This window comes from Talpa europaea, assembly GCF_964194135.1.
Source record: "Talpa europaea genome assembly, chromosome: 14".
In the NCBI taxonomy this organism is placed as follows: domain Eukaryota; kingdom Metazoa; phylum Chordata; class Mammalia; order Eulipotyphla; family Talpidae; genus Talpa; species Talpa europaea.
This window is the reverse complement of record NC_140082.1, coordinates 60,841,156-60,853,608: the sequence shown is the minus strand read 5'-3', so window position 1 is coordinate 60,853,608 and position 12,453 is coordinate 60,841,156. Positions and strand designations below refer to the sequence as shown.

The 12,453-nt window shown below is 46.8% G+C and overlaps 1 protein-coding gene across 1 annotated transcript; it reads left to right on the top strand.

Moving 5' to 3' along the window:
* Positions 1 to 11,508: 11,508 nt before the first annotated feature.
* On the top strand, positions 11,509 to 11,949 carry LOC311184073 (cytochrome b5 type B-like; the record flags this gene model as incomplete). Its single annotated transcript, XM_084253895.1, has 1 exon — positions 11,509 to 11,949. The coding sequence occupies one exon, from the start codon at positions 11,509 to 11,511 to the stop codon at positions 11,947 to 11,949; it is 441 nt and encodes a 146-aa protein (XP_084110021.1).
* Between the last annotated feature and the right edge of the window lie 504 nt (positions 11,950 to 12,453).

Below are 12,453 nucleotides of genomic sequence, written 5' to 3'. Positions count from 1 at the left end.
AGTGGGGACCCACAGAAAAGGGTCACAAACAACCGGACAAGCCCGGAAGGAAAAGAGCAAAATCAACATCAAGATAAAAGTTTCCATTGTCACCTCCCCACAGGTCTCTCACCCACATCTCCCCACGGGTCTCACCCACATCTGTTTCATTCAGTTCACAACCAAAAGGCAAGTGCAGTTTCTTCACATGTCTCTGCTCCATGTGCCTCCTCCAGGGCTCCTTCTGGCTCCATCCTGCTTCCTTCCTTCCTCCTCAGTCCCTTCTCTAGGTCCTTCTCTTCTCTTTAGCTCCACCCTCCTTTGGGTGAAGCAGGGAGCCTGGAACCACCCCATTGCCTGGGGACCACCCTTTTACACTCCTTCCCTGCAATATGTCTCGGGTCTATAGTTTGCTGCTAGTTTTGTCTTTTTTTCCCTGACGCCTTGTTTGGTTTCTCTATACTCCTCCTATAAGTGAAACCATCCAATAAAAAAGTGGCACTTTTGTACAAAGGGATATTTTTCAGAGCTAAGATAAACAAACTATATAATTACATAATGGTATGTCTACAAATAGATTATATAGCTAAGGAAAAGAAAAGAAAATGAAAAGTGCAACTTTATAGTACTGATTTTATCATATTTGGAAAACACAAATCTCAGGAGAGTGTAAAAATAACTAATTCTGTAACCTGTGGCTGAAGCCCTAGACTGTTACAGGTGGGGGGGCCCCCTGGAGGGAGTTGCTTGTGAGAATAGATAGCCCCAGAAAAATGTTAAAAAGTGGGGTGGAGCGACTGATAAGTGATCTAAGTGACTGCGGAAGGGATCTGGGGAGCAGTCTTCACTGGGCAGTCCTAGTAGTTTAGCATTTGGGGTTAGCGAGTTTGGGCCCCCAATCTTTTAGAAGCTCCTGTGGCCTGGCGAAAAGATGGAGACTTGGGAGCGAAGGCGGAGACGGGAAGCCAGGCGTCTTGCTGACATATGTGAGTGTGGGCGCTTGTTGCGTCTTTGGCTGCTATTGTTTTGAGTGCTTGTCTGGTGCTGTGCTGGGGCATCCCGACAGCGCATGGAGCATCTCCTGTTGTGTTTCCTGATTTCTTTGTGAGTGGAAACGTGACCTATAGTCTGGCTGCCCTGTGTCTGCAGTGGCAGGAAGACTCCGTCTTAGACACGTGGCTAATTGTTCGGGAGAGGAGCTCTGTATCCGCAGTGGTGGGAAGACACCATTTTAACGGTTTTTGTACAGAACTGGAAAACACTCGACACAGCTTTGAGTAAAGTAAAGGCCATTTTTGGCCCCAGAAGCTGTTTTTTCTGGTTTGTTAAAGACACCCTTTTGTTGTTCTTTCCTGAGGCAGAGTAGTCTTGTAACTGCATGCAGGTAAAGAGCTCAGACAGTGACTGGTAAACTATTTGGGCAGTGTTTGTGACCTGTTAAGTGCCTCCTGCTGCCCTGTATCAATTCCAGTAATGTAGAAAAAAAAAAAGAGTTGAGTAGGTGAACCCTTGAAATGAGTTCTATATGATACTGTAATGGTGCAGAAATGTCTAATCTGTTACAACTTGCAGCAGCACAGAAGCTCTGGCTGCATAGAAACATCACCAAGGGGTGGTGACCCCATGACAGGAGACAGATGGGGGTACCCATCCACCTACTCTACAGAAGCAGGAACCAGTTTTCCTCAATGGGTCGGGGGGGGGGTCGGGTGGGGGTAACTGGGAAGCTGCTCCCCTAAGTCACTCTGAGAATGAGGAGAAGCCACAGGAGCAAAAGCAGAAGACACTGTCCTTGAGCCCTGGGCTCCATCATGGAGCTGTTCCCATGGTATCCAGGTCAGTGACTCTGGGGGGGGGGCCCTACTTGTTCCTGGATGGACAATGAGGTGATGGGATGGACAATGGTGGGAGCATATTTCTCACCTCAGAAGTGGAAATGCATGTGTTTAACCAAAGGAAGGAGCCTCGAGTGACCAGGTGGTGATGGATGAGGCGGCAGATATCATGGGGAGTTCATGCTGGTTTCAGGGAGACAAACACGTGCACATGGTCTCCTGGGTTAGCTCATTCATCTCTGTGTATGTGTTTCCTATTCTGTCAATGGAGAAGTACTTATAGTAATGACACCCCAGTAGCAAGGAGTGTGCCTTTAGCCAGAGATTTGGTTTCTAATACCATTGTTTAATAAAGAACAGGCAGGTTGTGTGGAGACATTTTTAATTGTCAGGGAAAGAATAATTTAATACATGCATGGAATATCTTGCTGTGACAAAGAATAAATAGTCATTCAAACATTTATCTAAGAGCAAAAATACACCAGCACGTAGTGTCAGCTCTCACACACATACACACAGGGTAGGGCATGTTACTGAGCACACAAGCGCACTTGAAGGACCCCATTGGGTAATACTGAACAATTGCTAGAACTGGGTGTAACTCTGTGAAACTCATGCTCAGAAACACTACCTCAATGAGCTCAAGGGCTAGAAAGTGTGTCCACTCCTGGGTAATCACCAAACTTCAGGCCCTGACAGGCCTGCATCTTCCCTGGAGGTGATGCTGCTTCCTCCTGCAGGGGGCTCTGAAGCAGGCCCTGCAGGGATACAGGAAGGACAGTTCCTTTTATTTCGGGAGTTCACATGGATCTCCCATCAACACACTTTCCAACCTGCCCCATTTTCTGCTACTTATTTCTAAAAACCACTTCTGTCATTGGAGTAAGTGTCCTTGTTTGAGGCCAACAACACAAAGTATGAAATAGATGTTGTGATCCATGTTTATTGTTTGAAAAAGAAAAGAAATTAATATATAGAAGGAGGAGTATATTTCCCTTACAGAATTTCAAATATATGCATATCACATATAAGTCTATACATGTGTGTGCGTGTATGTGTGTGTATGCGTATATATATATATATATATCAATTTGTGTGTGTGTGTGTATATATATATATATATAAAGATCTCAGGCATCATTTCCTCTCATTAAGTATGCACAAGACACCAGAAACAAGGAAGTCTGACAAATTTTCAGTGTGAGACCAGGTTAAGGGAAAACAGCTAATAAATAGAGCAAAGGAAGCTGGATGGACATTAGGAAAAAAAAAAAAACTTAGAAATTCTGACTGATCTGTGGATATTAATAAGTACTGGCTTAACCATGTCCCCAATATTTCACAAGATATGTTTAAACCCCAGTTATCACAGTGTGACTGTCTATGGAAATAGGATTGCCATTAAGTAAGATGAGGTCAGTAAGGTTCACCCATGTATGGTGTAATTCTTTGCCTCCCTCTCATGCCCTGGTTGGGATGTGGCAAAATGCCTCTCAGTATTTTATTTTATTTTATTTATTTTTTAAAGATTTATTTATTTATTTATACAAGAAACAGGATATAGGCCAGATGCGCAGGTTGGTGAAAGGATTCACCAGAGACAGAGAAGGGAACGGAACAGGCAGACTGATGAAATACATTGCTGAGGGGAGCAGTGGGCTTGACAGGAGAGGTCTGCCACACTATGTGGGACCCTCGCCGGCCAGCCAGTGCTGCAGAGGCTGTGGACAGCTTCACAGTGCAGAGCTCAACCCCTTGCGCCACCAGGGGAGACCCCTCTCAGTATTTTAGAAAACAGAATTATGAACTCAACCACTATTATCAAAGACAACTCTGCTATCACAGGAAAAAATCTAGAAAACGTTGTTGTCTTTTTATTGTTCAATCATGAGGCATTTTCCAAATATATATGATCAAGTCACAATATGATAGAGATTCCAGGTCCTGAATCCCCTTAGTTTAGAACTAGAGAAAGAAATTTTAAGGAGGGGAAGGGTCCTTGTATAGTAATAGTTTATTTATATCAATCCTTATACTGCAAACAATTTTAAAATTAGACTAATAAAAAATACATTTTGTCATAAATATATCATAGAGACACAAGAAAAGTCACAAATTTCCAGGCTAACAATGAGGACAAATGAAGACACAGAGTGAGAAGCAGCAACAGTGGACGTGTCTGTTGAGAGCATTTACTGTCCTGACAAACGCAGGCATTGAACGCTAAGGCCTGTACAGTGGGGCCTGTGAATTCAATCAAAGATGCTGATACCACAGATAATCTTTGTAGATTTTCATGAGGTCTTAATATTCAGTGTACCTGGCAAACTTTAACCTTAAACTTGGTTTAGATTAGAGTCTGGTATGACACCAGGTAACTGGTGTAGCAAGCTCAAACATTAGCTACCCTGAAATGCTGGTAACACAAGGACTGTAAAACAGACCTGGTTTGGGGAGCTGTGAATTCTCTTCATCTTCTAATTTTTGCTCAGTTTTTCTTTATAGTGTCTATTTTTTCATAAACTAGTATTTTCATGCTCCCCCCCACCGTTTTGCTTTGTTATCTATGTCTATAGCTTTTAACTCACTGAGCTTCATTAAGGTGATTATTTTTTAATTTGGAGTTACTGGTTAAGCCATTTGTAGGCTCCATTTCTTTGGGGTCATTTCCTGGGACTTTTTTATTTCCTTGGCTGCTGTCATGTTCACCTTTTCCTTCCCCATCAGGCAGACTTGTGTGGGTGTCTATGCATCAGAAGGGGTGTCAGCTTCCCCGTCTTTATAGATGGTGTTGACAAGTCAGGACCGTCTCTGTCAGGTCCCTGGGCGGGTGCTGTTATCCCTGAGACTGAGTCAAGCAGGGTTGGAGCCGATGATGTGTTTGCATCCAGGTCTTTTCTGTAGTGCCATGGTTGGCAGGGCCATGAACCAGGGCTCAGGTGGGTGTGCACCATGTCTGCTTCCTGAGGGGACTGTGCATCCTGTAAGACCATGGTGAATAGGGTTGGCCCTGCAATGACAAGTGTCTGTGCATCCTGTGCATCCTGTAAGACCTGTGCATCCTGTGCATCCTGTAAGACTGTGCATCCTATAAGACCGTGGTGAATAGGGTTGGCCCTGCAATGGCGAGTGTCGGCCTTGTAGACAGCAGTTCTGTGACCCTGTGCAGACGGGTGTGACTCACTCCTGGTAACTGAATGTTATTGTCCCATGGCCACATGGGAAAGGGTGGTGTAAGGACAGAGGGTGCTTTAGGGCCCACAGGCAAGACAGTTTTGAAGTTCTGCCTCTTGGGCACAGAGCAATTCCCCATATGGTTTCCTGTACAGGCAGCAGTGAGCACAGACCACTCTACACAACGCCGGATATGGTTACAGGGCTCTTTCAAAATCACAGTCAGACAGAGGTCAGCAAGTCTACCTGCTGGGGTACCCACAGGCTTATCTTCTGCCAGGTTCCTGAATGAGCTGCAGACACCAGCAGGGCTCTCCGTTTTGGGCCATGGTGAATGTGTGCTCTGTGACCAGCAGGTGGTGCTGTGGGACTGTCCTGTGGTCCTCATAGCTGCTCAGCGTGGAAATTCACATGAAGTAGCCTGGGCTGGGGGGCTGGGTCCTGGACTCCCTGATGGGGATCCAGCAGCTGTGCCTCGCTGACCTGGCACTGTCCCTGAGCAGGGACCTGTGTGTGGTGGCAACAGGTGCTTCCTCCCAGGGCTCTCCCAAAGGATGAAGCAAACCTCTCTCTTCCTCCAGTGTGGGGTGTGAGCTGAGCTCCAGCCCCAGGGCTCAGAGAGGGCCTGGGCAGTCCCTGGATGAACTGTTTGCATGCACAGCCCCTCCTGTGGCAGAGGGTGGGGAGAAAAGGAGGCCTGAGGCAGCCCAGACCCAGGTGGTGCTCAGGGGCTGTGAACACCATGGCCTGGACCCCTCTGCTTCTCCTGCTCCTCTGTCACTGCACAGGTGGGGATAGGCCTGGGGACACCACATAGCACTCCACCCTTACCAGCACCTCTGAACCTGAGCCTGAGATCCTTTGCCCTGGAACACTGCCCCATCACTCATGAGTGTGTGTTTTCACAGCTTCCCTCTTGCAGCCTGTGCTGACTCAGCCGCCCTCCCTCTCTGCATCTCCTGGAGCCACAACCAGACTCACCTGCACCCTGAGCAGTGGATTCAGTGTTGTGGATTATGGCATAATCTGGTACCAGCAGAAGCCAGGGATCCCTCCCTGGTTATCTCCTGTACTACTACTTAGATTTAGATAAGCACCAGGTCCCTGGGGTCTCCAGCTGCTACTCTGGGGCCAAAGACACCTCAGCCAATGCAGGCCTCCTGCTCATCTCGGGGGCACAGCGTGAGGATGAGGCCGACTACTACTGTCAGATCTGGCACAGCGGTGCTTCTCCCTGTGATACACAGAGATGGGGAAGTGGGACAGAAACCTTGACCTTGGGATCTGTGACCTTGACTCTTTTGAGTTTAAAATTACCTCAGTACACAGTAATTGTTCTTAGAGGAACATTCAGATCACAATATCTGTCCCCCCCAAATTTCTTTTCTTTTCTTTTTTTTTTAAAGATTTATTTATTCACACTAGCACTGGGTACAGTCAGAAGCGCGGGAGGACGAGAGAATTCACCAGAGCCAGAGCAGGGAGCAGAACAGGCAGATGGAGGAAGCACACTGCTGAGGGGAGCAAAGGGCGGCAGGAGATGACTACGCGCCATGTAGGACCCTCAACCGGCAGCCGGGGATCGAACCGGCACTGCAGAGGCCATGGGCAGCCTCGCAACCCAGCGCTCATCCGCTGCGCCACGGGGGAGGCCCTCCCCCCAAATTTCTATTCAGTGTTTCTGAACTCCAGGAAACAAAAAACAAAAGTCTCATGATGTTGTAGAAACTTTGTCTCATGATCAAAGTTTTAGCATTCAGAACCAATTGATCTGGCTTTTTTTCCTTTTTGAGATAGGCCTCAGTCTCCTCGAGCTTCTTGGTCAGAGCCCAGAGCCATTGGTAGGTGGAGCGTCCCCATAGCATGGAGGGCTCAGAGCAGAGCCCCATAGCATGCCCAGGGCTCAGAGCAGAGCCCCTCCTCCCCAAGGTTGAGTCGTGGGGTAGGTGTGGGGTGAGGACATGTGACAGGAGAAACTCCAGTCCAGAGTTACCCACTCACCCCCAAGCCCCTGACCTCTGGTGTGAAGTTGAGATGGGGTTACACCTGGGGACAAGGGTGAACATGGGGGCAGAAGCTACAAATCCTGTGGGGGATACTTAGGCCCTCACCTCTCTCCCTCTCTCCTCTAGGCCTTGGGTCTCACCCCCTCTTACATGAGGTTTTCAGAGAAGAGTGAATGTGTTCTTGCTGTGCTTCTATTCCCCACCCTCCTGTTTCACATGCTGGCTTTCTGATCCCTAACACTTTCAACCAATTTCTTCTATGTGAAAATAAAACACTACTTTTTCCTGAAAGCTATCTGGTCAGCCAACCTTTGAGTGTGGTTATATGAGAATTGTTAATTATTATGCCCCTTCAGAATTAACTGATGTCATGCAGAAGTTGTTATACTAAACCACAGAGGAAGGGTTGGGGCATATTTCACGAAGAACCATTATTTTTCTGTCCCATAATCACTGTTTCCTATGACCCCTCAGGACAGTATATGTCTTCAGGTCCAAGAAGTACGAAGAAAATCTAGATGTTGGAGTCTCCGGACATGTCCCCTCCCGTCTTTCCTAAGGGGTATCTAGTCACCCTCTGCCCATCTTCTCACTCTCCACTCTCAGCTCTGACTCGGGGGCTCTAGGTCTTTCTTTCCAGTAGCTGCAGGGGATCAAGATCCACCAGAGAGCAGCCCCTTCACCTGACAAAACAAAGTGCATCTTCTCAGCTTCCTTGGGCACTTGTCCTGCCTCAGTCTCTCTGTTCTGAATTTTTTTTTTAAAGATTTATTGATTTATTTATACAAGAACCAAGGTACAGCCAGATGCGCGGGAGGGTGAGAGGATTCACCAGAGGTAGAGCAGGGAACAGAACAGGCAGACTGACAAAATACATTGCTGAGGGGAGCAGCAGGCATGACAGGAGATGTCTGCAGCATCATGTGGGACCCTCGCCGGCCGGCCAGGATTGAACTGGCATTGTAGAAGCTGCGGCAGTTTCACAGCACTGTGCTCAACCACCTGTGCCACTGGGGGAGGCCCTCTGTGTTCTGAATTCTAGACCCGTTCCTGTGTCCACCTCTCCTGCATCATGTTACTTATCTCTCTCTCCTCGGTTTAGATTGTGGATGGCTCTCCATCATCACTTGACCACATGACCAGGCCCCTGTCCACTCAGTGCTCACATTGTCTGCTCAATGCTCCCCATGATCCTGCCCTCCTGCACCCTCCCACAGACCTCTGAGCAGCAGTGGCCTCTTTGGTCTCCCTGCTCCAGTGTTGACATGAGAAAGGGAGATCCCTGGGCTCCCCACCCTCATGTCTCTTCTTCAGGGTCAGCTTTTTGAGGCTTGGTGAGGCTGTTCAGTTCAGCCTGGCATTCCACAGCACCACTGTGCACAGCACCAGGGAGATGCTCCATAAAGAGTTTCCATTCATTTGATGGGTTAATTTTGGAGCTGAAAAGAAATGAATGATCAAGTCACAAGCATAGGTATGGACTTCAAATGTACATTTCTTAGAAAAGAATAATGTCTACAGCCTCCTTGATGGTGCAGGCGGTTGAGCGCCGCACTGTGAAGCTGTCCACAGCCTCTGCAGTGCAGGTTCGATTCTGGCTGGCCGGCGAGAATCCCACATGGCGTGGCAGACCTCTCCTGTCTCACCTGCTGCTCCCCTCAGCAGCGTATTTCTGTTGTCTGCCTGTTCTGTTCCCCACTCTGTCTCTGGTGAATCCTCTCACCCTCCCGTGCATCTGGCCTGTACCCTGGTTCTTGTATAAAAATAAATAAATCTTTTTTTTTAAAAAAGAAAAGAATAATGTCTAAAAAACTACATATAGAAGATTGTTGTTATATTGCCTCTTAAAAGCAGCACAATCCAGTGATGGTAAAAAGATCTGTGATTGATGGGAATTCGATGAGGGAATAGGAACTTGAATATATGAAGCACAACAATTTCTGTTTGAATGTCAATGAATGTGAGATCCCCAGCTGCCTTTGTTCTCAGGGATATTGTCTTGGCGCCCAGAGTTCCTGCTGGTCAAGCTAAAATGTAGAGTTAGGTAGGGGCCTCTCGCCAGGACAAAAGTCCTGGTATGAGGAACATACTGGGAAACCAGTATCTGCTGAAAACAGCTGGCAAACTGTATGGCCAGATTAACAGAACTGGCTAGACCACCTTGACAGGAAGTTAAATGAGAACAGAAACGAGAGTTAGGATGCTTTGATCATCAGAAACAATGGAGTCCCCCAGGCAACAGCTCCTATTCTCTCCCCACTAGCTAGTACCAGACAATGATGCATCCCCAATACACATGTCCACCAGGACACCCCACCACATACTCACCCACCTTTCCTGAACCTGCTCCTCAGTAAGGGTGAGACTGCCCTTGACAAGGCGCCGCACGTCATGAGGGGCTGTCCCTCCAGGCCTGCTCTGCTCCGGGTGTGCGCCCCTCTAGGTCTCTCTCTCTCTACTTGGACTTTGAGTTGTCTTTCCCCCATCTTGCTCTGCTCCCAATGCTGCTGCCCCGCGAGGCTCCTGAGACCTTGCCACATGGTGGCGATTATATCACACTAGGGCATTGCCAAAGCTTATGGGAAACTTAATCATAATAACAGAACCCAATTGTGCGCGTACTGAAAACATTTAGGAAGTTTAGGGACCCAGTGGAGAGCAGAATATGGCAAAATCCACCATGAACCAAACCTTGAAAAACACCTTTGGAAAAGTCCGTGCAGGAACACATTTGCTTCGGGGATATTGTGCAGAGCCATCTTTGGGTAAGAGTGGTTCCCAGAAGTGGGTTGTGTTTAAGCCCCTTTGCAACTGTCCTTCGGATCACCATTCCAAGCTTCAACTTTGAGCATTGTGCCAGACATAGAGCAAGAATGTAGCATCAAACAGTGTGTAATACATACCCAGGAGGTTTCAGCTGTAACTCATCACTGTACACACTAGGATGTCTGTGCCTCCCAGTGAACCATGGCCTCCTTTCAGATCTGGTGATCAGGACTTACTCAAGACCGGGTAGAATGGAGATGTTTCAGATAAATAGTACGGTCCTTATGAAGTTTTGCTAGCTACTCACATTTCCTTAATACGTGCGGTCATAAAAACCTGGGAACATCACTCTAGGATGAAGAAACCCCCAGTCTTGTGAGCCCACTGAAGATCTAGATGTTTAAGAAAAAGACAGAAATTGCATTTCAAAATATCAGCTTCTATTGCACAATACCCCAAGATTAACTTCGTGGTGAACACTGGACCCCGGGACAATGCGTACAGTTATGAACTTTTCTTGGTAATTGCTGCAACCACACTCTTTTTCTCCTTCCAAAGTCTAGGTAAGGTGTCCAGGATAGCATCTGAAACCACATTTCCGCTGCTCACAACTCTCCCCAATTTGGGAATTTGGTTTTGATTCCATGGGGGGACATTTTTGATTTTGGCTTTAATTTTTGATTTTAAGTGAATCTTTTGTCTCTATGCTTTTGCAGGTAGATTTGGTGAACAGAATATTTCAATGAGAATAAAAATGCCTTTCCATCAGGCAGTGGTGAAAAGAATCTAACTTCAGAAAACTATGGTTTGTCCTCATAAGGACTCAGAGAGGAAGCTCTGTGTCTTTGCTGTCAAGAGCAAAAATGCAGTTACACAAGACATTTCATTTGGGTTAGATAAAAACCTAAGGGAGCTGTGTCCGTATGTACATGCCTGCATGTCTTTCCAGTCGAGTCTAATTGTTCTGGCCGCAAGACAGCACCTGTACTAATTATGAGCTCAAAAATACAGTGGGAACTGGTTTAGGAGCTTCCAGGTAGTGTGGTCGTGGATAATCTGTGGTTAAGGAAAACTGATTTGGAATTTAATAGCTTGGTTTGGAACATGTGTATATGTGAGAACTGGAAGTATGACTAAATTATCTAGATTTTGATTAGAATGTCACAGTGTGATCTTCTGGAAGTTGAGATTGAGCCAAGCCAAAAAGAAAAGTGCCTGTTGCCAGGGTTCCAGAGACCACCCAGTAGAACAGGGAAACTTACCTCCACTGGAAGTCCTGGAGACTCCAGAGAGAAAAGCCTTGGGAGCCTAGAGAAGACGAAAGCTCCCTAAAGGTCTGATGACACCACCCCGAGGCCTGGCTCCCAAAGCCAGCGCAGGCTGAGTGTTGAGAACTCAATGCAAGTTACGGAAAGTTGCAAGAGAACCGTTAGAAATACTGCTTGGTTATTCTGTCCTATCCACTCATGTAAAAATAAATCAAATGGATTGGAATTAGATTCAGTTTACTTTGTTGTACTAATTGATAGAATTTGGATAGAGGTAGAGAGAAAAGAGATTCAACAGTAGCTTCTACTAAACATTTTTGAGAGTTTTTTCCATTGGACTTTTGGTACTTGAGTATTTTCTAGTAATGGAGGACTTAATTCCATGTAGTAAGGATTCATTACACAGGATGCCCTTTAAAAATGTCTTCCCAAGTTTGCGCGGAAGCCCCGGTGGCAGGGCCGGAGAGACACCCAGGCCCCATGGCGTCCGTGGAAGCCAGCGGCAGCGGTGGGAAAGGGCAGGGGGTCGAGAAGCCCCTCACTTATTATCGATTGGAGGAGGTGGCGAAGCGCAACTCCCCGGAGAACATATGGCTGGTGATTCACGGGCGAGTCTACGATATCACCCGCTTCCTCAACGAGCATCCTGGTGGAGAAGAGGTTCTGCTGGAACAAGCCTGCGCAGATGCAAGCGAAAGTTTTGAAGATGTGGGCCACTCCTCTGATGCCAGAGAAATGCTCAAGCAGTACTATATTGGTGATGTGCATCCGAATGACCTTAAACCTCAACATGGTAGCAAGGATCCTTGGAAAAGTAATGAATGCAAAAGTTGCTGGTCATACTGGATTTTCCCCATCATAGGCGCTGTTCTCTTAGGTTTCCTGTACCGTTATTACACGTCGGAAAGCAAATCCTCCTGAGGAGACCATGTTGAAGTCTGGAAAGCTTATCCATTTGGGAGTGAAAACTAGAGACTTGTTTGGAGGCTGGAATGGTGCCCTCTTTTAGAATCCTGCCAATTGTATTTTTCCCCCTGGGAGCCCAAATGGTTGTCCAGACACCCACCTCAGATCAGGGGCGATGTCCTTCATCTTGGAGCTTTACTCCCAAAGTACCTGCTCATTCTTCGCGTTTCTTGCCAGCTTCCCCTCTCTCCTCTGCTTTCCTCAGTACCTTCACATTTTTGAACTTTCTTTTACAGTTGCAATCCGTATGTCCTAGTGCATTGCTCTTGGGTAAAAATGCGTTCCAGTCTTTGAGTGCGCATTAGACATTCTTAACAGGGCAGCCCATTCTGGTTTTGAAGCTTATCCAATTTTTCTTTTAAACAAAAATAAAATTCTGACTTAATTATTTTTCATAAAGGATTTTATTCATGAAGTTGCTCACCTATAACTTAAGACACAGGTGCCAAATGATCATCT